The sequence below is a fragment of the Lutra lutra genome, chromosome 5, assembly GCF_902655055.1.
Source record: "Lutra lutra chromosome 5, mLutLut1.2, whole genome shotgun sequence".
Classification (NCBI taxonomy): Eukaryota; Metazoa; Chordata; class Mammalia; order Carnivora; family Mustelidae; genus Lutra; species Lutra lutra.
This window is the reverse complement of record NC_062282.1, coordinates 3,915,103-3,939,920: the sequence shown is the minus strand read 5'-3', so window position 1 is coordinate 3,939,920 and position 24,818 is coordinate 3,915,103. Positions and strand designations below refer to the sequence as shown.

The window sequence follows — 24,818 nt, the reverse complement described above, 5'->3', positions numbered from 1 at the left end:
TCTTAACCAGTGGTAGTGGTCTTCCTGAGATAAACCCTTAAATCGTAATGAGTCTGTATATTCTACTACTCCGAGAATGGAGTTCTCAAAATTTCGTTTGGTATTTTTGCAGCTGTATTCCCAACTGACAACACGTGTGTGAGAGAGAGAGAGAGAGAGAGAGAGAGAGAGAGTGTGTGTGTGTGTGTGTCACTCTTAGCTGGTTCTGGTATAGGGCTATTTGAGTCTAAAACAATGACATGGAAAGAAGTCTATATTTTTCTAAGTTCTCAGACACACAAAAGAACAAAAAAGACATTAGTTTGACTCACTGAAGCCTTTATAGAACTCACTTGTAAGTCATTTGGATCTTGTATGGTATTAGATCTTTAACTAATTTTTTTCAATTTCTTTTGCATTATTTTTCTGTTCAGGTTTCCAACAACCAACCCAAGTCAATCTGAGCATGTTTCCCTTGAAAATGGTTCATTTCACAAACAAGATTCAATTGGAATATAAATGTGTGAATTTGGAAATTCTCTCATTGTGGCTTTTTCGTAGCTTTCCCAGCCGTGGGTGAGGCCTTTGTGTTTCTGTTCCTTCCTTTCTTGATCAGACCTGCCGAAAAACTGTCGGTTTCAACAGCCCTGCAAAGTCCTAGCTGTTTGTTCTATGGGCCCAAATCAACAACTTCTTCTTTCCATTTCCCTCAGTTTTTGTTGCATTTTCCTACTTTCCTGTCATTCTTGCTTTCTAAAATAATCACGAAAGATCACTCATTCCAGTGAATACCACACTGACAATATCTCAGAGACTTTAATACTGCCCTACAGTTGTTTATTTCAATTTTTATGTTCTCTGCTACCCAAAAGGAGTTGGTTTGTGTTAATGCATGCTCACTTACCAGACAGACGTGGAAAGTTGTGGGGTTTTGGAGGGTTCGGTGGGAGGGAGAGATTTTTATTAATATCATATTAAATTTCAGTATCCTAATAGTATCTCATATTAGGCTGGAGTTTCTGCTGTCTAGCAAACAGATTTCATATATGTCTGAAAGTATTTTAAAGAATCCTAGGTGTGCAGTTTAAGAGTTAGGTGTAAATCATCAATCCTGAAATTACAAATCCAATTCCACCCATTCTGTCTGCTTTTACAGATGACAGCATCTGAGAAACACACTAAAGCCTCTCGCGGAAACAGGCGACTACTCCCTCCAGCATTTCCAGGCATTTTACCACAGAGTCTCACATTCTTAGTCTATGACACCAGCATCTCCTTGGTGAACTGCACCTAACCTGGATATTTCCTTTCAATCCATGTAAACTCATTTCTAGGCTTGAATTACTTTGTGCCTGGTTACTACTTTCAAGTCAGCATTTACTCTATCTCCTCTACATTCTCTATCTCCCTACATTCAATCTTTCCACTTCATTTGATTTTAAAAATACTTCCTACTAACATGCCAGAAATAAAGACCATACACAAATGTCATGCTCAACACCTGACAGGCCTTTCTAATAGAAATACTGCATGTGCGTCCTGCTCTGAGATGTGTCCTTCAATCATTTCTTGCTGACCTCCTCTCATCAGGGCTCTGGCCTCCCCTGGAGAGGTCCTAACAGGTGACCAGTGCGACGTGTATGATCTTGTTTTCCCACTGGCTCAATTTCACTGCAGCAACAGATTCTCTAAGGACTCTATTCTCTAACTCTATTTTTAATATTTTCTTCCCTCCCGTTCGTGATTTAACACCATCTCCTCAGGGTTTTTTCCTTGGTACCTTTCTTCCCCGTGACTGCCGCTTCTCAGTTAGAGATGAAAGCTGAGGCCGGCCATCTCTGAGAGCCAGCATGCACTTCTTCAGCCTACATTCCTCTGGTAATACATGAAGGTGCTCACTTCATGGACCTATGGGGCCCTGTCTTCGGGGGGAAGGGATGCAGAGTGAAGCAGTTACGAGGATTTATACGGAGAACGTAAGTATCTCATCTTCTGCGAACAGGAGTGGCTATCCTTCAAAGCTGGTGTAATTACCCAATTTTCTGATTTTCTTAAATCCACACCCACTCAGAGTGCCTCCTATGTTGCAAATGACACTTCACAGAACTAAACTTCAGGCCACAACGTGTGGATAAATGCCAGAAACTGTTTCTGAAACCAGAAGGCTATACATGTATTTTTCAACCTGAATCTATTACGTGACAAACCACTAATGTCCTGCTCCATCTCCCACGCCCTGCACCTCTGATCTTAAGAAACGCAGGGCTCCTACAATCAAATTTGCTTTTTGAAGCCTGCTATTTTTGCTGTAATTTTGGGTTTCATCACCAACTGATACCATCTGCTTTATTTTTCCTCCACTGGTAGTAAACTTTTTAACTCTAAAGGAGAGTTTTTTATTGTTGTTTTTTGTGTTTTTTTTTGGTATTGTCTTATTTTCTGACATCGTTAATGGATTTAAAAAGAAGGAAAGGCAAATGTGGCATTCAGGTGGCCTTTCAAAAGATGAAGTCAACCCAATATAATTTCTCACTTGTGAATTTCTTTCAGAAGTACAGATGAGCCTTGAACATGGAGGTCAGAAGTGCTGACCCCCTGCAGAACTGAAAATCCATCTGTAATTCTGACTCCCCTAAAACCTAACTACTAATAGCTCCGTGTGAACCAGAACCTTTCTTGATAACACAAAAGGCAATAATATGTATTTTATACACCATATACATCATATTCTATATTTTTACAATGAATAAGCTAGAAGAAAGAAAACTGTTAAAAAACCGTAAGAAAGAGAAAATACATTCACAGTACTGCACTGTATTTATAGGAAAATATCCACATAGAAGTGGATATGCATGCAGTTCAACCCAGCGTTGGTGAAGGGTCAGCTATATGGGAGAAAAGTATTAAAGATATACTTAGTAATTAGGAATTAAATCCCCCAATGTCCACAGGTAAATAATTAACAGATTCCTAAAGCCTTCATGCATTTACCTGGAAGAAGTAAAATGTGCAGCAGACAACACTCACCCTCTTGGTGAGAGCAGAGAAAACAGAATGCAGGGATAGAGAGCAATTCCGAGGACACAGTGGGAGGGTCCAGTTTTAAATAGCAAGGCTTGAGAACCGTCAAATCCTAAAACAAACCCACCACAACAGCCCAAAAGAGAAGGGGACAAAAGCAGCTGAGCACTGGCTGGGAGCACCGAGCCCGGCGAGCTGCCACTTCCCTGGGCTGCACTTGTAACTCAAAGACTAGCCTTCCACACGGAGGGGCGAGGAAAAGTGGGTTGAAGCGCGTCCTATGAAGCAGTGACTGTGGGAAACAGCAAACCAGTGCCCAGGCAACTGAAAGGTATTAACTATTAAAGCCTTTATCCCAAGAAAAGGTGATCTTGTGTTCTGAATTAAAAACAAAAGGACAGGACGAAGAGAAAGGGTAAAGGAGGCTTGTAAAGAGACGCCATATCCTTGTAGGAACAATGGAAGTGGTTTCAGTAATCTCCACTTAGAGGAAAAATAACACATTGGTGACATAAAAATACCATTATTTCCTTATTTATCATTTGAATTTCATCTCTACCAAGAAAGTAAGACAGGTAGAGCAGAAATCCGTATCTCCTTTTAAAAAATGGAGAATGAAAGGCAGAGAAGTAAATGGCCAAGGATCACACAACTAATAAAGAGAAATACTAAAGCAAACGCTTCAACTCTTCAGCACCCAGTGGTTGTATCTTCTCGCCTACAAGAAAACACACTGCATGACAAAACAAAGACTGAAGCGTCTGTGACTCCCCGTTCCACAACTACTGTCCTACTTCCCCTAGAACACTTGGCCTTCCCTCCAAAAATACACTGGAGGGCTTTGATTCCAGTTTCCCTGCTTGACCTTAACAATTTTTATATACTTGACACCCAAGAAATTTTATAAATTAAACTGGCAAACTGTGACCTAATAAAAAAACTATACTTACTTATTGAAAAGTATGGAAATTATACCACAGACTGGTTTCCCTTTCCCAAGCAATACTGCTGTTGACTCTCATTCATCGGATTATTTGACCCGACAACAAGGTGATATAATACACACAATACACACAGAGATGTAAAATGGGTTATGACTTCTCCAACACGAACATCTGCTAAACCCTAGAAGTTCTTCAATCACAGGTAAGAGCAACAAGCAACCTCCCAAACCACCGGAAGTAAGGCACAGAAATTCGTAAGAAATCTGTAATATACTCACTTTTATCTATGCTTCCATAAGAATCACTTGAAATTTGTGTTCCAATATGCCTCAACTCTAAAATCATGGGGGAAAAATACAGTTAATAAAGAATATTGCATATCAAAACAGAATTTTCAAGCAGTACGCGAACACTCACCCTTTTCATTTTTCTGTTTAGAAAATTCATCGAGCCGTTCCTGTGGAAACAAAGTGCTGACAGGGTTTGAAAAGGGCAGGGAGTGCAGGCATCACATACCCGATATAAGGCGGGGGTCACTTCCACCAGGCGGCCCAGTTCCTCACTCCTGCATGATAAGGATGCTCTGGAGCCCTGAGGCCATAGGCGTCACCTGGGTGCACACTATTATCTATTACCTGTGTCTTCTTAAATTCCTTTTCAAGTATTTTCTTCTCATTCCTCAGTTGCTTGAAGTCCTGCGTTTGCTTGACAGCAGCCTCTTTAAAGACACAGTGAACGAGAGACACGGCAATAATTTACCGACTTCACAGCTACCACTAAGATCCTCAAAATATCATCTACTGAGAGCTTTTCTCTTTTCATAAAACTTTGAAACAAATTTTGTAAAAAGTTACTATCCCTTCAGCACCTCCTCAGTCAGGGATAAATGAAGGAACACGGTTTGTTTAAACTATGAACCATAAAACCACTGACTTGGCAGAGGCCCCAAGACGCCTTGGCAAATCCCAGCACAAGCCAGTCCAAGCCTTCTGGTCAGACAAGAACCCAACACCCATGACCTCTCTAGGAGGGCACTGTTCCCTCTTGCTCTTCAGCAATAAGCAACATTCACGTCTCAGAGACTTTAGAGCTGTGGGTTCATCTCAGAATATAGTCAATACTACCCTCTGCATTGGGGAAGTGGGACAATCTTCTCCATGCTTCTTATATTGTTACTTCTTCCTGGAATTCCCATCAACAAGCTGAGAGTTCTAGCTGCTAATACCTCTGCTCTAGATCTACTTATAAGGTATTGTTTTAGCTCTTCTCTGGATCTTCAGCAAATTCTTCAGTCTGGTTTTTGATTCTGAAGCTCATGGTCCAAATACATTATTAAGAATCTAACCAGTATTAACTTTCCCCAGTACATTCAGACACAATTGCCACGAAAACTAAAATCCCATAAAGCACCACAGTAACAACTCTTTCCTGACTCCGCCACTGAGCTTGGCCGTTTCTTTACCTGATTATTATGCCACATCACTCACTAGGGAAAAATATTTTTGTCACGTGAGAAGTACAGGCTGCACTTCTCTTCAAAGGAAATCTGTCCTAAAAGTTGCACATAGTCTGAAACACACAGGCACCTCAGATCTCTTTAAAACACTTCCTTAGATAGACACTTATCTCCACACACCAGCAAGAGAAAGCCATCCTCAAAAAGAACCGTGATGCCACAGTTACTGCCGTATTGTGCTTGTGCAAAACCCAAATCAGAGGAAAAAATGTTTACCAAGTATCTGTACAGTTTAAACCTAAAAACCTGGGCTCAATCTAGGTAAATTCAAGACCGGAAGTATTTTCAGCAAGTTCTTGCCTATATGCCCCAGCCCAGCTAAATTTAAATTCTTACTTCACACTCTACATGAAAAATGAACCATGCTCTGAGGCAGAGTACCAGCAGCATGTCATCACTATCTAAAAACATCAAATCTCCTGGTACTAAAGTAGTAACCTTTTCTTTCTATTAACCACTTATTTCAGGAAAAAATGAGAAAGCCCCATAACATTCAACTTTCGAAATTAAATCCTTTTACGGATTGCTGATTTTTAAGGTACAAATATGGACTGTCATTATTTTGAGTGCACAACATTTCAAAGATTTTCCACATGTCATTCCCATATTCCTATCCAGGAACTGAGAGGAATATTCAAACTTCTCCTTAACGGTGCTCTTAGCTTAGTCATTCAGGGTGCGCCCTCAAAAACATGATGACCCAGCTGCCGGTCAAGTCCCACAGCTCTGCACAGTCACCAATGATCTGTGCACAGACCAGTGGCTTCCATTAGCTAGATAACAACAGTGCCAGTTACCTTCCAGCTTCTTCACCTTGGCTTCTAGTTTCTTCTTCCTGAGAAAACAATTTCATAAATAGTAAAAACACATATATGTTATATATATACACATATACATTAACATATATACGTGGGTGTATATATAGTATATACACACAGTTTGTGGTACATTTTTTAAAATTAAATTTTTTTTAATTAGTAAAATTGATATAACAAAGAAATGTCGGTGATGATGGGCACTGTGCATCAACCACTGAAATTGTCAGCAACTGTTCTGAAGGTAGAGTAAACTAAGAAAGAACAGTACACTATTTAGTTTATAGTATTTCTAGAAAGAAATCTGTGTCTTTCTGTCATGCCACATCTGGGAGTCTCCCTGAGCCACAATGGCCTCACGTCCAGGCCAAGCTGATGCACCCCACTGGCCTCCTAGAACCAGTCCAGCATGGTCACTGTCACTCTTGGGAGCATGTGTGGTGGTGGTAGTGATCACAATTCCATCTTACGGGAAGAAGAGGCTGGAGAGCTGCCCCAGTTTTCAGATAGATTTTTGGGTCAAAAAAGGCAGGTAACTCTGAGAAACTCTCTGAGGTACCGTGACATCACGCCTACATTAGACTACTGTGTGTGTAGCTCACAAGCTCTGTGAATCATGTGACTATCATCACTTGGATGCTTTCAAACAGCTTTTTATTAACAGTTACAAAGACACCCATTCCACAGCACACCTGTTAAAGTCCCGGTACCGAGGAAGGAGCTGACGATCATGTTTGAAAACACACAGACGTGTGTGTGCACGTGTACAGACATAAAACACTTCTATGGAGTTCTTCCTTTGTGCAGCTTTTTAACATATCATGACTTATCAATCCTCCTTATAATCCTCCAGGGAAGGTCTAATTTCCACTTGAGAGACCTCTAGACTAATGTTGAGTGCCTAACTAGTTTAAGCTCACAGTTACAACCCACAGCCCAAAGACAGAGAGGAGAGAGCACTGATCTAAGAACCAGCCATTTTCAGACACGAAAACCAAATGTCGACAGTCCTTTTAGAACTTACTGAGCATCAGTTTTCAAGCATTCTTCTTTTACACGTGCATATTCCTGGTGAGTATCTTGGTACAACTTGAGAGAACTCTAAGAAAAAGATAGCTGTTGTCAATTTGAAAGTCACTGACCACCGGTGATAATTTACTTTGAACTTTGACCTTGATAAGTGAAATTATTACCATTTTTACCAGTAAGAAAATCAACCAAATGAGTACATATATTAGACAGGAAACCAAACAAATTCTTTGAACATTTTAATAGAGATAATCAGATGCTTAACAGATGTAATATGATTAACAGTCTCATCAAACAAAACTATGCAAGTTAAAATGTACTAATTTTAGGACAACTCCACATCTTCCTAAGACTGAATAGCCAATATTTTCCTCAACCAGTTAAAATTCAGCAAAATCTAAAGAAATTCTAGAGCTCAACAAATATAAGCTATCATTACTCCTACACAAAAATATAAAGCAAATCATTATATTTAATGATCTCTGGGGAAAATGTGCTACCGTCACTCAGTAGGTACCTCCTGACAGCCACCACGGCAGGGAAAGAATCTGTTGCCAAGCACCGTATCCTACTACAACGTGCATATGATCGGTCTTTAAAGGCCATAGACCAGATGGACTTTATGACCCCCTTTAATAGATGAAATGTCTGAGGATCCAGAAGCTGACTTATTTTTCCAAAGTCACAGAGAATGAGTGACTAATCAGCATTTGCCATGGATGTCTGACTCCAGTGTTCATGCTTCCTCTCAGATAGAGCTGACAATATTGTTATATAAATTCAGACAAAATTCAATGTTGTGGTTGTTTCTGTTTAATCCTCTTCAAGTAGTTACATATATAATGAAGACTTTCTACAAAAGGAGGAAAGCCAATCACTGCTCAAGTACGAAAGACCTCAGCCCGGTACACAGCATTACACGAACAGCACCTGTCGAAGACTGAGAGCCAGACTCCGCCATGAAAAGCGCTCACTGAACAGGCTGAGAGGCAGGCATCATTCCAGCTTAGACAGGATATGTCTCATGAAAGAAAACCAACTAACTTCATTGGCCTTTGAATTATGTTATCTGTAAAAGCTATGAATTCTCTCCTAAGACTCCTGAAAAGAGTAAACCAAAATTTATAACAAGCAAGTTTACAGCATTTTTTTTTGTATTGCCCCCAAGCTTACAGCATTTTAAATAACTGTTTTACTGCAACTTGATTTTGAAACAGAGAACAAGATCTCTCCACCTTTAAGTTTAAATTTTTGCAGATTCCTTCACACTTACAGCAAGACCAATGTGAAAAGGCAACCAACGCAGGACACACAGAGCCCTAAAAATTCCCAGCCAGAAGGTTCCTCTGCAGAATCTCAAAGACCACATAAGCAACTAACACAGCATCAGAGAGCTAGTAATTACTGTGAGGACCAAGCCATTAATTAACAAGTTCGATGTTCTCTAAATAGAGGCATACACTTAGTGATTCTTGAGTACCCCTTGTTTCTTCTATTAAGACATAAAATACCCCCTCATACCAATGACAGTGAATAAACAGATGTTAATTTATGGAAGATAAACTTTTGTAGGAAAATTCCTCTGGGTACCTTCTTCTCTTCCAGCTCTGCTTTTAAAGACCCCAATTCTTCCTGACATTTCTGCAGAGGAGAAATTTTTTGAAGCATCTGTTCCACTTGGTGATGCAGGGTACTATTCTCTCTAAAAATGGACAAGATATTAGCATTATTATACAGAAGCACCTACAACGATTTATTAAATATGTCGACTGCTGCTATTCTATTTTTTCTAACTTGGAAGAAAAAAGGAATAAAAGAATCTCTCTTTTTAATGCCTTCTTTTTATACCAACATGATTTTCACACTGCTCTTTATTCTTTGACATTATACTCTGCTTCTAATAAAATTACATGAAAAACTACTTGAGAAGTAGATTCTCAGTCTGATAGACAATATATGAAAGGACAATATGCCAAAAAGTAATATTAATAATAATTACATTTTTCCAACCTTGAACTCAATTCCCCATTTATCCAAATTAAATGACAGGCAATTTGTGGTCTGGTTTATAACAATGTTTTGCCTCCTTACAGGGGATGAATTTCATATTCAGAATATGAAACACTGCTAAAATTTCACATTTCATTATAACAATGTTTTGCCTTCTTCTGGGGGATGAATTTCATATTCAGAATATGAAACACCACTAAATTTTCACTCCATTTTAAATTGTTTAAAATATACACGATAACCACATTATTAATCCAATTCATGCAGACAACAATAAGCTTCATTTCAATGGCCACGCCATCAGTAAAACTAATAACTTAAATACCAGGCTGTAATTTAATACCTTGGTAAGAAATTCATTTGGGTAATTTAAGAGTAAGGAAAATATAAATCTTTTATGATGACCATCTAAGCAACATTCTATATGATGGGTCAATCCTATGTAGCACTTTGACTATTTATAAATCTAGTCTGATCAGTGTCCACCCCACAAAGAACCATGCAGACAGGTACTTACCTTCTTGCAAACTGCAGCTGTAAAACTTGTTAAAGAAAACTCTCAGTTTTATCTGATACTTGTCAGAAGATTAAACTCACTTAAAAACACCTGTAAAGGGGCGCCTGGGTGGCTCAATGGGTTAACCCTCTGCCTTCGGCTCAGGTCATGATCTCAGGGTCCTGGGATCGAGCCCCACATCGGGCTCTCTCCTCAGCGGGGGAGCCTGCTTCCTCCTCTCTCTCTGCCTGCCTCTCTGCCTACTTGTGATCTCTCTCTGTCAAATAAATAAATAAAAATCTTAAAAATAAATAAATAAATTAATTAATTAATTAAAAAAAAAAAACCACCTGTAAAAATCTCTGTTCAATGTATATACCAGGCAAGTTCACAATTCCTAGAAAACAATATTCCAAGGTCCATTTATAACACAATGTTAAAAATTTTTAGTAAGTTACTCTATTTACCATAACATGTACCTAAAGTCAAAATATCTACTTCTCTAAATTAAAAGGCATTCAATTACATCTATGATTAACACTGAGTTCGGAGAATAAATACAAAGCAATATTCAACAAATGAATACTACCCTGGATCCTATAAATAACAAAATCCCCAAAAAGCCTAACCTGAATTTCTCAAATAGTCCAGAGCATAATTCCAACAAACATGAGTCAGGTACTAAGGAGAACCAGCTATCACTATACTCAATGAGTAAAGAAAAAAGAAACACATAAAACCTAGATAACCTCTCACTTTCACAATTTACACAATATGATAACTTCATTTCCCATCTCATGTTGCCAGTGAAAACAATTATCCTTTTACATTTCACCTCCTACAAGTTTCTATGCAATCACCATGAGGTGGCAAATGTCTGTAACAACATGTCTCTGTAACAACACGCCTCAGAATACAGACTTCTCCAGATTAGGGATTATACTCACCCTGAATTACCAGTCCTTGCGAAAAAGAGTTGTTCAAAAATACCTGATTAAGTAAAATGTATCCTCTCCTTCCGAAAAAGGAAATAATAAACTTAACAGAACAGTCAGAATTACACAAAAAGGTAAGAAATCAAGGGGTGCCTGGGTTGCTTCGTCACTTAAGCATCTATCTGACTCTTGGTTCTGGCTCAGGCTATGATCTCAGGATCAGGAGATGGAGACCCTCGTGGGGCTCACTGCTCAGCGGGGCGTCTGCTTGAGAGTCTCCCTCTCCCTCTGCTCCTCCCTCTGCTCTCTCTCTCTTTCCAATAAAATCTCTAAAAAAAAAAAAAAAAAAGGGTAAAAAATTAAGTTACATAACAAACCCATCTAAACCAGCACCATTAGCACCTTGGGTTGGAAGAGCAAACTACTACACACTTAAGGTACAAAAAAATACGTATTTGGGGCAAACACCAAATGTGTTTAAAAAAAAAAAAGAATCAATATTTACTTGTACCCAAGGCTGAAGAAGATTACCATATCACCAAATGAGTATTCCAGCATAATTCCAAGGTTTATCAATTTTTAATAAACTATTTTAATAATTTCGATTTAAAAATTTTATAAATTTTTAAAAGTAAACCGATTTCCCTGCTAGATTACATGTGTAATTACCTCATAAAGTTTATGCTAAAAAGGATATAATGAAAGTACACTGTCCTGATACCGGAATTAACTGGCTACCTATCTCCTATTTAGCTAATTAAAATACTTATAATAACTGTTTCTGTACGGGTTTCATAATCAGAGATATTATTCTTGTGATAATATACATTTATAGTTCAACAGACTGAGAATTTAAACAAATGAAATACAAATTTTCACTGACCTACATTTTTTAATGTAAAAATTCAGTACTAAAAATAAATCTAAGTCTTATGCCTTGATTTGATTACTCTAATCAGACAAGTCAGACATGACGGTACCAACACAAACAAACAATCAGTGACCACGTGTAAGCTCTGGGGGGCCAGAAATCCTATCAAAGCAGGCCTGGGGTTCCTGCCAAAGTTGAGGAGCGGCATCTGTCCCAAGACCTCGGCTGAAGCGGCACTTCAGTGAACCCCTGAAAATACATCCATGCTAATTTTCATGGGAGATTTCATTCACGGTGTTTTCACCAAGAAATGCAGAAAAGTCAATTACACGCACTATTTCACCCTATCAATAACGTATCTCACCAGAGGCCAACTACACTACAGGTGCACTGAATGGATACTGAACAAATGCTCACCAAACTTGTCTTGTAAATACAAAATCACACTGTGATTATGGAGATCAATCGATCTATCCATCTATCTATCTATCTACACTCATTCTCTACAAATCATAAAGCTAATTAACAAAAGTGCTTTCTCCACTATTCCGAATATTCCTACCTGGCAGGCTTTACAAAAATCCTGAGAAATTCTCGCAATACGCTATTCAGCTTCACTTTATTCCAAAGCCTGAAGAACCTGTCGTGTCCTGAGTACAAATGAAAAAGACCTACCCACTAAAAAGTTAGAAGACCTGAGGAAAATGAAAATCGGTGACAAAAACAGAATATTCTAAAACAGAAACCATCATGAATCACGTGCTCACAGGAAAAGACTCCTGTTCACTGTGCTGCTCAGAAGGGCTCCCTCCTTAGAGGCTGTAAACACTACCTTCCACTGACAATTCCCACGGTTCTTCTAAGAAAATACAAATAAGTAAATTTAAAAACTCAAAGGAAAAAGCTAGTAAAAGGATATCATCACATTTCTTCTGATATTCTGTTAATAAATTACTGCAACAAAGAAAAGAATTATGTTACTTTTTTGATCTAGAAAATACTGTTGAAGTCATGTTTCAAAATATGCCAGGCACCTTTCTTCCTAGGCCTCCTGCAACAAAACATGTTTAATTAATTAAATATGTATACACACACACACATACACCACCTTCAATTCTTTTAAAGCACTGCAATGACATATGAACTTTAAAAAAATAATAAATCTCCTACCATGGCTATGAAATACTGTGAGGAAATCTGAGCTCCAGTCCCAAAGCTAAGAAGGCTTTAAAGATAGAAAACAGCTTTAAAAAAACTGCCACCCTAGGAAAAATCACTTCTTGACCCGTAGGCCTGCAGTAAAGGGCTTTGGACCAACAACACAGGCTTCAGCCTGCGGACAAAGCTCAGCAGGGTTCCACCATGACCCACAGCCCCATGGCCCAGGTGAGAGACTGAAGGTCTGATACACCAGCCACTCTGGCTTATCTGTCAGGTTCACAAAGTTCAACAAAGCACAGGAAAACATACTCACTCTGTATTAATAATTTTCTGCTTCAAGGTAATTAGTGCTTCAACATACTCGTTTAAATTCTGAAAGAAAAAAAAAGCTACAGTCAGCTACTTATTTCTGTAATATGAATGATTGGAAGTATACTTTCCATACCATGTGACTTACTGTAAAACATGAACACATTTACTCTCACATAAACATACAAATACATACAGGTATTATTTACATTGCAGAAGAACACAGACCAACTCTGAGCTTGAACCCATGCTGTACCTTTCTGAATCCTGCTTTAGGTGAACGGCACTCTCTCTGACAGAAGGGGTGTGAAAACTCTCTCTCTGACTGTGTGCTCTTTGTGGGAATCTGGTATGTATTTACTATTTTTAGTTCACCAATTACCAGTAATTATCAATCTACAACTCACTCTGCATTGTCTCTGAAAGGATTTAAGACACCAAAAAGTCACATAAATCATCAAAAAAAACAAAAATAACATGGGAAAACAAAATAAGAAAATTAAAATAGGGAGGAAATTCAATGAAAAATTCATTTTAAAAGGATCTATATATTTTAGAGACCAACCACAAATCTGGCTCTAAGTTACTGCTATCAATTCAATAGGGAAAACACCATTAGTAACACCGCTTAAAATGTTACTAAGATTTAAAAACCTATTTTTTTCTTTTCAGGCACTTTTCCCCTTAATATCTTCATATTTCTTTAGTAAATACTTCAGAAGAACTTATTTTTCACTGATTATCCTAAAGCATCTTTTTCTAGATAATCCAAATGATTCTGAAAATTACAGAAATATTTCCCTTTATAGTAGTCTGGGCATCTCCTTTGCAGTCAGACATGTAACGTAGTAGTCAAAGTAAAAAAGGTCCACACAGAAATACGTAAATAAGAAGTCTTAGTTTGGGGTGCGTAGGTGGCTCAGTCCGTTGGGCAACCAACTCCTGGTTTCAGCTCGGGTCCTGAGCAGGGGCTTTAAAGCTCCCTGATACTCAGCTCGGACTCTCGGGTCCCTTTCTTTTTTCTCCATTTCCCGCCCCCTGCCCCAGGGCAAGCACGCACACACTCACACACATTCACACACACACAGGCTCTCTTATAGACAAATAAAATCTTAAACACACACACACACACACACACACACACACACACACACACTCTCTTTGTCTTCTTTTACTCCCACCGGCAATTAAAAATCTCTATTCCTCCTCGTGGATCTCCTCTCAGAAGTGTTCCTGCACATGTAAAGGACACCTGCATGTGCTCAGTTGGCCACTCACCACTGAAGGCCACTCGGGTTCTTCTGTCCCCACCAACCGCATTCCATCACTGTCCCTGCCTGTTCCTGTGAGGTACTTACTTCCTTAGGATCAAGTCCAAATAGGCTTCCTGCATAGTCATGAGTTTTGAAAATCTTAGAGCCATATTTTTCCACTTATATTTCTTTAGGAGTGTGACTGAGAAATCTCTTGCCATTCAGTTTCTCTCTACTAATATCTCCTTAACTCTGCTCACTGGTATGGCTGCACTTTCCTATGAGCTGCGATATTTGAATAGCAACATTTCATTAAATGTTACAAATATACACATAATGTCGGTCACTTGCTCACTAAAATACAACCACATAGGTAGGCATGCAGAAATTCTAAATATTCCAAGCTGAGGGATGCCTGGTGGGCTCAGTCCCTTAAGCGTCTGCCTTTGGCTCAGGTCATGATTCCGGAGCCCTGGGGTCCAGTCCCACATCAGGCTTCCTGCTCCATGGGGAGCCTGCTTCTCCCTCTCCCTCTGCCCCTCCTCCTGCTCCTGTTCTCTCCCACACGCTCGCTCTCTCAAATAAGTAAACAACGTTTTTTAAAAAATATATATTTAGGGGCACCTGGGTGGATCAGTGGGTTAAAGCCTCTGCCTTTGGCTCAGGTCACAATCCCAGGGTCCTGGGATCAAGCCCGGCATTGGGCTCTCTGGTCAGCGGGGAGCCTGATTCCCTTCCTCTCTCTCTCTGCCTGCCTCTCTGCCTACTTATGTTCTGCCTGTCAAATAAATAAATAAAATCTTAATATATATATATATATATATATATATATATATATATTCAGAGCCAAATCTTTCACTTTTTAAAATGTTTTGGTTTCCTGATATATTTAGAAAATTCTATTGCACCCAAGATGCTAAAGTAAAAGGATTCTCCTCTATGTTATTCTACTACTTCTGTGCTTTTGTTTTGTGTTTTCATATCTTTAACCATTCTAATATTCTATACAGTAAACTCTCAACACCGTAAGTCAAAAGGACAATGAGTGGACCATTCCATATTTGTATTTAATGTATATTTTGCTTTCCACATTCAAAAACAACCTTTCATTATTACAAAATAAATTTCACGTAACAACAGATTTCTGGGCCCTTTGACTCCCTCCCTAAAAGGCAGCTAAAACTGAAGCCAAGAAGCTTTTTCCCCAAAGGCAAAACCCACAAAGATGAAAGCCGAATAAAAGACAAATGGAAACTGGAAAGCAGATTCAAGAATACTAACTTAACAGGCTCAAGAAAGTGGGAGAGGTGGGAAGAGGGGAGAGTGTGTGACCCTGGGGTGCTCTGAGACAGGAGGGAGGGGCAGCACTAACAGGACTGATGGCAAGCTTCCTTAGAGGCGTGAAATCCTCAAATTCCCACCTCTCTCCACTCCACCATCCAGCAAAAGGTCTGCTGTTTAAGGAATTCTCTGCCTGGGACACTGAGCACTGTGCCAAAAACAAAGGGACAAGGCAGCCCTGTGCACACTAACCTGACCCTGACCGCCTGTTTGTCCCCATTACGCTCCCAGACAGCGGCAGCCAATCCTTTGCCCTCTAGGCACGAGACAGAAAGTGCTTTCTCCGAGGACATCTAACCAGCACTGACGGGATATCCTTCCAATAAGTGGCCCACCAGACCTTCTGCAACGAAGCTCAGACTCCAGAAGCCCCGCACACTCAGCACTTCCAGTCAACATACTGGCCGACAGTTTTACCAGGAACAATCATGGACTTCCACGCATCAGCGAAAAACCTGCAACACCGAAGTGAGACCAGAACAAGACAAAGCAACTTGGACTAAACAAAAACCGAGAAGGAAACTTCAAAAAGTAATATGGTTAGAGATAAATGTTGTATTCACAAAGCAACAATATTTTTGAAAGGGATATACAGAGTTCCTAGAAATTTTTTTTAAAAGCTCCTAAAAGTTAAAAATATCCACATCCCCGAGGATGGCTGAAACCAAAATGGCAGATGACAAGCCTCCGTGAGGACGCGGAGAAACGGCCGTGGGTTCTGTGCCCGAGGCTGACGTGGAGCGGCTGCAGCGCACAGCAGTCTGGTAACTTCTTCGAATGTTTGACACAGTTCGCCGCGTCACCCAGCAATTCCACTCCAAGGACCACGCCCAGGAGAACCGAAGACACACATCCATGCCGAACTTGAACTCTGTGACTCAGAGCATTATCCACACTGGCCAAAAAGCAGAAATACGCTAGAGGTGCATCAAATGATGAAGGAGTAAATGAGGAATCGCACAGCCATACCACGTGACTCCTCGGCAATGAAAACTAATGAATGACCCCTGCGACGACAGGGATAATAAACCTTGAAAACGCTGCGCTACGTGCAAGGGGCCGGTCACAAGAGGCTACATGCCACACGGGTACATTCATATGAACTGTCCACACCAGGCAAATCCAAAGACAGAAGCAGATTAGTGGTTGCCAGGGACTGGGAGTAAGGGAGACAGGGAATGACTCCTAATGCCTAAGAGGGCTCCTGGCAGGGGCACAGTGAGGGGGATGGAGAGGAACGTGTCTTACAATTACAAAGTGGTGACAGAGTTGCATAACTGTGACTGCACTAAAACCCACGGAATTGTACACATAAAAAGGATGAATTTTATGTGAATTATATCTAAAACTGCAGAACTAAATTAAAGGAAGAAAAATAAAAGCCTCAAAAGATTTGATGATTAAAAAAAAGAGAGTTCCTCCAAATAACGCAAAACACAGACATGAGAAAGAACAAGGACAAATAAAAACTGGCGTATCGCTGTGAGATCATCACGTGCCCAACAATACGAGTTCCAGGCAGAAAGTAAGAGAAAAGGCCGTCAAAGAAACTGCGATATTCTTGAAATCTCAGAACTGAATCCAGAAGTTTCCAAACTGAAACGTCCCAGCACATGAACAGAAATAGCATCCAAAGCATGGAACATCAGCACCAAATTTCAGAGCATCAGAGACAAGCAAAGACCCTACAGAAATCCCAAGAGAAAAATAAAACCAAACCATCATATACAAAGATTCTGGAATCAGAGTGGCTTAGGCCTTCAACAACCATCTAGGACCCAGAAAACAAGTCTTCAAGATTTTGAAGGAAAGTGAATTCCAAGATAAAATCTGTACAAGCTACCAATCGATTGGGATGGTAAAATAGACACTTTTAAATCTGCAGAATTCCTACAAATTTACTTCCCAGACATCCTTACTTAGGGAGGTACTAAAGGATGTAAACACGATCCACCAAAAGCATGGAAGTCAACCCAGATAAGATGGCGCGGCATCCAAAACAGAGGTAAGGGGAATCCAGGAAGGGAGCTGCGCCCCAGAATACAGCAGATACAAAGGCTCAGGAGGGAATTTTTTCCCTTAAGAAAGTGCTGGAATATCTGGTGGCATGAAAGCAGTAAGAGGACATTTCTACCTAACTGGCAGAGAATTCCAAGTAAATCTCACCATGCACTTAAATTATGATTTTTTAAGTACAAGTGATTCTCCCCCCCGCTTTTCCATCCTTCTTCCAGTTGTTAGTTGGCCTCATTTTCTCCACCTTGCCTCCAGATGCCGTTCTGTAATGTTAAGTACTATGCAAGAAACATTCCAGAAACCAGACTCCAGAGTCACACACAGCTGGATGCAAATTCCTGTCCCACCTATTTCTGGCTGAGTGAACCTCGGGCAAATTTGTTTAGCCTCCCCCTGCCTCAGTACCCTTTCCAATTCTATAGATAAGAGGACTGAAACGCTGGGAGGGGCAGAGTGGGCCAGCTCTAGGGAGTAAATAGGATAAGCCACAGAAAGGGTTTAACCCAGTTCCTGGCATATGGTAAATAGTCCTTAACATTTTGAGATGAGCAAATTGAATCAAGGATATCATCATTCATCAGGGGAAACATGAAAACACACGGGAAAGGAAAAATAATCATAATTTACTCCAGAGTACAGCTCTGAATAACACATAGTGATAACAACATCCACTCTGAGTAATGACTTAAGCAAAACCCTATGCAGGCTAAGAAGACGGGGGTTGGGGGGGGGCGGGTAACAGGAGGGATGCCCAGGCAGGTGGGGTCCAGAGTGGAAGGGGAGTTCAGTCTGCACCTTCCAAAGGCAGAAATCGAATGTGCTCTACACTAAAAAACCAGAAGTAGCAACACGAGGCTATTACTTCCTGATACTAGAGCTCATCACAAACACACAGTGCAGTTAACAGTGCAAGGGGAGAGGTCAGCAGGGAACTGACGGCTGGCTTCACACGTCTTGCACATCTAGCTACCTCTCTGAACTGCGTTCACGAATATTCGATAAAGAGAAGAATTTGAGACCACAAAACATGACACAGGAAAAACCGGAGACGGAGCACAGACGAAGTCTCAGCTTCCTACAGAATTCCAGGTCCTGACTTTTTCCTCAGAGCTCAAATTCAGGCAGATACCACAGCACCCTAACAACACAGGCTCTTGTTTTTCTCCACTCTGGTCCAAATGCTATTTATGATGGTTGCAACCATTTCTAACGTATCTCGGAAGCGTCAGAGTGCAGCAGGCTGGGTCTCAGCAGCCTGTGTGCGTTTATGGGGATACCCTGCACCCCACTGCCGTCCAGCCTCTGGGAGGAAGCAAGGTGCAGGGTGCACCCCTCCAGGAGAGCTCAAAGTGATGTGCTTCCCCCGACTGCTGCTTCTCTCCCAGCGGTCTTGCCGTTCTGGAACTCCTACTCCAATGCTCAGGCTTCCTCCCAGTCCTCTCCCCTAACCACCATCTATCTTTCTTCTATCTCTGGCTTCTGGCTTGGTCCCTCAAGCTGCACTTTATACAGCTAATACAATCCCCAGAGCAGCACGTTCTATTACTTTCCATTCCCCACTTGCTCCTTTTCAAAAGCATACTCTTTTAATTTTATCCACACACTATCCTCCGAATGTCACTGTGAGCATTTAGCACTTGGGGAAAAGAAATCCAGGCTATGTTTCTCTTCCCTCCCTTCTCAGAGAAGTGGAATCAACACAGTGGCTGAGAACACAGGGCGAGGAGGGGGCAGCAGGGCAGCAGGATAACCCTGGCCAAGGGGCAGAGGTGGGGAGAGGGGATGCCAGCACGCTTGGCAAAATGGCAGTACTCAAGGAGTGAGTACAGTGTGCAGATACGGGCTGATAAACAGGTGATAATAGGACAAGCACGTTGCCAAAGTCAACCTCAACACTAACATCATAGGCTGGAAGATTCTTATTTGGGGTGGCTGTCCTGTGTCCCGTGCAAACGTTGGGCCGCATCTCTGGCCTCTACTAACCACGTGGCCAGGGCACTCCCTCGACCACTACGGTGTACGTGCAAAGTTAACACAGCAGGTCTGAGATACTGTCCCTGGAAAGGCCTGCTAGGAAGGTGGGCCCTTGGTGGTGTCTGGGAACTTGGATCTCTAGAGGTTTCCCACCATTCTTCCAATGCTAAGAGTGGTTCCCTGTGCTTAACTACATGATGTGCTTTATGCTGAAACTTGCTTTCCTGCTGGGAGCCTAGAATCTGGGTAAGTTCTAGGTAGGCATATGGGACCAGTGCCCAAGAGACACTGTGCCATGTCACAGCACACTACTGGAGAACTTCAGTGAGTCCACTCACCCTCACTGGGCTTCCTCAGGGCCCCACCCCATGGCCTTTTCTCCTGGCGGATGTAGCTTTGTACGCTCTCACTATAATAAGCCATTTGGTGAGCAGGACGACACTGAAACTGGGAGTGGGTTTGGGAATACCTGATACAGCGTGACCTCCCACAGTGTCTCCAGACCTTCCCAAGGAGAATACAAGAATGTGCTCTTTAAGCTTTCAGGTACATAAAAGGCAGAGAAAGTCTCAGCTGGAGGCGGCTGAATAGACACGACAGTGCTCTACGACACACATCCCCAACCAGACCTAGAACCAGCAAGGCAGGCGGGATTCCTGGGCCCACAAGCAATACCCGAAGGGCCAGGGGGATGGCATGGAGCGGGAGCACCGACGTTCATGTCCAGACTGGAGGACTGAAGGCTCATTCCGTTGGAAAGTGTTCAGATTGCGGGGAAACACACCCTGTGGTGTGTGGGGCAAAGAAAGCATGTGTGTGCCTATCAATGACGCAGCAAAGGAGGAAACATCTGAACATCTGGTGAATGGAGTGAAGAGAATACCAGAGTGTTTGGTACTATTCTGGTGATTTCCTTCTAAGTTCTTAGTTATTTCAAAAGAAATTATTTTTCTTTTGAATTAATTGCTCTGCTGGGGGTGATCCGGCTCACTGTTCAGCTTGAATCCTCTCTGATACGCGACATTTCCTCCTCCTACTTGTTAACTTGTTATTCACTGCTCTTAGGTAAAGTCTACACCGATCTGCATCAGAGCGGAGTGTATCTCTGTATCTCCCGGGCGGTGCTCAAGGACCCCATGGGACATCCTCTGCACAGAGTGGACTGGAACAAGGCAGGAGGTTGCGAACCCCTCCTCCCCCACCACCAACTCCATTCTGGGAACTTCTCCACCAAACAAGGTGAGAGGCTCCGCCTCCTGGAAGGCAGGCCCCAGTCTCACATGCATGGTCTTCAGCTGCCCTGACCGCATACATCATGCCTTCTCCATCACAAACTACCTTCTCCCACCCCGGTCTCTGCACGTGGCGCCCTGTCCACAACATGTTCCTTCCATCTCTTCCTCTTATTCAACTAAGAACCATCCTTTAGACAGACCTCAATTCAGATTCACCTCCCTGAGAAAGCCTTCCCCAGTCCCTCCTAGGTGCTCCCAGGCTCCCTTGTATGCCCCCCAGCACGGAGCTCATTTTATACCCTCCTTCTGTGGTAGCTCTCTCACCATCTGACACCCCGACTAGAATTCGAGCCCCAAGCCTCTTGTTCATGACCGTATGCCAAAACAAGGCATGGCATCCTAGACCCAGTGATGCCCAAGAAATGTTTACTCACTGAATGAATTACAATTCTGTGAGCCTTCTTTGTCATATAATCACTTACAAATCAGTGCATCTAAGAGAAATCATGATTTAGGTTCCAGATGATGAAGTCCAAACCACTGGCAATATCACTGGGAGTCCAACACAAGTCATATAAATAACAGGCTCAAATCTGTACCACGGGCAGCCAAACACCATCCATTCTGAATCTACTGTAGTGGCATGAGCTCCGCAGTATAACCACGCGCTCTGTCACCAGGATTCCCAAGCGTTAAACTGTTTTGCTCTGCAGTGAAGAATGCTCGTAAAGAGGGGGCTCTCCTCCACCAGAACAGCTTGTGCCGCTGGACTGAAAACAACTCATCTTTAGAAGTGTGTAAGTGCACACGGCCCCCACAGGAAGGACCCACGCTGCTCCGATGTGACTGCTCAAGTCCAGCAACCCGTAGAGACCTTGGACTGGAGCTCCAGTGGCCACAGACAGGAGGTGAACTGCGGGACTACAAAACAAAGGATACCAAACAGGCGTTAACCCACAAACTTTCGAACGGAGCGACCGATCACAGACATGGTCATTTGTCAACACCGGGGCAAAGACGACAGGGAGAGAGAGTTCCAGCACGAAGACGAGACGTCTCCACTCAGGAGAGACAGCTTCCCGCTGCGGTTCAGAACGAGCCCAGTGTGGCCGCGACCACCTCCAGCGGGGAGACACCTGCAGCCTGCCTGCCCATTTCTGGTAGGTGCAAAGTGCCCATGTGAAACCACCCAGCCGGCCACCTTCTCCGTGCAGGGCACACAAGTGTCTCTCAAGGAGGGAACCTGGCAGCCTCTCCTAAGGTGATGTATCCTGACTGACACCTGCTCCGTTCTCAATCTTTCCCACCCTCATTTCCGAAGTGCGTGTTTCCCTATTTCCTTTTCTCACCACTCCACGCCCATGTCCCGTCAGTAGCCAGAAGCCTTCCCCTCAATGGCTCCTGGGGACGGCACCTCGTCTCATGATGTGCCACAAAGGTTCTCAAAGTCTCTCTAAAGGACAGAACATGCTCACCCGTTCTCCTATCACCATCTCTCCCCCTAAAAAATTCTCAGAAGGAACTCCGCGCCAACCCACCCAGGCCTCTGCTAGATCCTCTCAGCAGGCCATCAGGTGCTCTGGGGGCCCATGTCCCACAAACGGCAAATGTGAAAGCAGCTGAAAATTCCAACTCTGACCTCATTCCAGAACTTCAATCCCACATTTCCAACACCTCTTCTGTCTTGGTTTCCACTTCTCTTCCCTCTAACAGCTCGCAGTCACTCTGGTTTAAATCTCTGGATCCTTCCGTCCCCAGATCTGAAATCCACCTCCCCTTGGTAGTTTCTCACACTGAAACCCTTCCGCTTTCTAGTCCCACTCCTGGGAAGCTTCACACCCAGGCCATGTTCTCAGCAGCGTGCATTCGGAAAATACCGTTCCAGAGCTAGCTGCACCTCCTCCGACCCAACCTGTATACCACCAGCTGCTATTTTTACCCAAAACACAGCTCTTATGTGGTAATGTGCAAACTCTTTCTCTACTCCATAACCCTGGAAAAATAAGTATAAAACTTAAAGGGGGTTAGCATTCGAGATCTTCAATGATCTGCCGCGAACCTATTTATTCAGCCTGCCTTTGCAAAATTGAAGATTCATTTGAGACTCTACATGTAACGAATCCTCCTCTTCCCCTAAAAAGATGCTCCAGGCAGAAACCCTAATGCAAGTATTCTGACCTAGGAAAGAGATCTGAAAAGGCAGGGCCCGCTTTTGTAAATCCAGCTAGGCCCACCCCTTTACTGCTGCCTGCTCTGCTTACACTCTGTCCAAGCAGGCAGAGGACCCATAAACAGACCACAGGCCCTACATCTTGAGGATCTTGCCCCTCGCGGAACAAGTCTGCAGACCCTGGACTGAAGGACTTAACGGGATTCCTCCTACTGCCTCTCTGAGGAGGAATGCGGCAAGGGTGGAAGAGGAGGCGTCCTCAGGAGACTGGAGCCAGAACCTCTAGGCCAGAGAGCACACTGGGTTCCAGGACTGGAAGCAGCAGCGACCAGTGAGGAGGGGGTGAGTCATGAAGGTGGTCAGGATGTGAGAGAAAGACAGGAACCACGGAAGACACGTCTCGTTTCCGGCCAGGTGCCACCTTCAGCGAAGATGAGGACTGCCATGGCTGATCAGGCTTTTGGAGAAAGACCAGATCCACAACTGAAAAGCGTAACTCATGCCAGCTGTTCTCCTGCAGAGGCGCCTCCAATAACTCCCTATCCTTTCAGAGTCAAAGCCCAAATCCTTGCAATGCTGTCTGAGGGCCCACACAATCCCACCCTTCTTTTACTGATGTCATAGGACTTCCTGACTGCTATACCTGTTTTTGTGCCCCACCCCCAAATTCGTGTGCTGGGACACCTTTGGGAAGTGATCAGGTCGTAAGAGCACAGCCCCCAGGAATGGAATCAGTGCCCTTTAAAAAAGACCTCACAAAGCTCGGCTTTCCCATTAGATGATCCACCAGGTGACAGGGCAAGAAAACAGCAGAATCAGACCCTCTCAGACACCAAATCCGCCCATGCCTCCTTGATCTAGGACTTCCCAGTGAACAGAACTCTAAGGAATAAATTCCTATTGCTCAGAAGCCACCAGCCTATGCCCTTTCGTTACAGCAGCCCAGAATAGACCAAGGCCTCTACATTCACTCCGCCCCAGCTACAGTGGCCGCCTCCTCTTCCCAACCACATCAAGCACACCCCCATCGGGCCTCCACACCTGATCTTCCCACTGTATGGGCCGCTCTCCTCCTCAAGTATGTGCACAGCTGCTTCTCCCTCCACCTTGGCTCAAATATAACCTTCTCAGAAAGGCTTTCCTAGGACTTCCCACATAAATTCCACCAGCCAGTACCCCTTCCTGGCCCATCTGTCCTTTCCACCCTCTTCGCTTAATTTTTCTCTACCATATTATCTTCTCATGTAACTTGCTTAATCTATCTCCTCTCCTCCTAGAATGGAAGTTCCAAGAGATCAAGGATGTTTGCCTTTTTTCCTGCTGCTACAATCACATTGCCTGAAACACAGCATGTGACCTATAAATACTTTTAGGATGAAACTAGCACAAAGAATAAATACAATTTATTAAAGATCCAAGAGAACTTCACTCATGCTCCTGGGGTTTTAAGGGGAAAATAAAAATGCACGCATACACGCCTACACAGTGCAGCTCAACTCCAACAATGAGTTAACTGCTTCCCTTCCATCCAGAATGCCACTGCATGACCCCTTCCTCTCTCCCCTGTTCTCAACACTTAAAACATCTGGGATCACCACACAGATAATGCACTTAAAAAAAAAAAAAAAAAAAAAAAAAAAGAGCAGCTTATCTCGATAGCCTGTAGCCTACATTCCTTTCTGGTCTCCTCACCACAGCCACTCTGCCCTCTGCACCGAGCCCATGTCAACCAGACACTGGTCC

General features: G+C 42.7%; 1 protein-coding gene across 3 annotated transcripts in view; it reads right to left on the bottom strand.

Annotated features, from left to right (window-relative positions):
* ICE1 (interactor of little elongation complex ELL subunit 1) overlaps positions 1-24,818 on the bottom strand; it is a 59,941-nt gene that overhangs the window by 33,840 nt on the left and 1,283 nt on the right. For 2 of the 3 annotated variants that reach the window (XM_047729223.1, XM_047729224.1), the window contains exons 2-10: positions 13,091-13,149; positions 12,536-12,570; positions 9,832-9,850; positions 8,895-9,006; positions 7,300-7,376; positions 6,258-6,295; positions 4,580-4,662; positions 4,362-4,401; positions 4,223-4,279 (exon numbers count right to left, since the gene is read on the bottom strand). In XM_047729223.1, the coding sequence (XP_047585179.1) occupies positions 4,223-4,279; positions 4,362-4,401; positions 4,580-4,662; positions 6,258-6,295; positions 7,300-7,376; positions 8,895-9,006; positions 9,832-9,850; positions 12,536-12,570; positions 13,091-13,149 (520 nt within the window). Of the gene's footprint in view, positions 1-4,222; positions 4,280-4,361; positions 4,402-4,579; positions 4,663-6,257; positions 6,296-7,299; positions 7,377-8,894; positions 9,007-9,831; positions 9,922-10,160; positions 10,938-12,535; positions 12,571-13,090; positions 13,150-24,818 lie in introns of those variants that run through there. The other variant, XM_047729225.1, reaches the window with a different exon arrangement.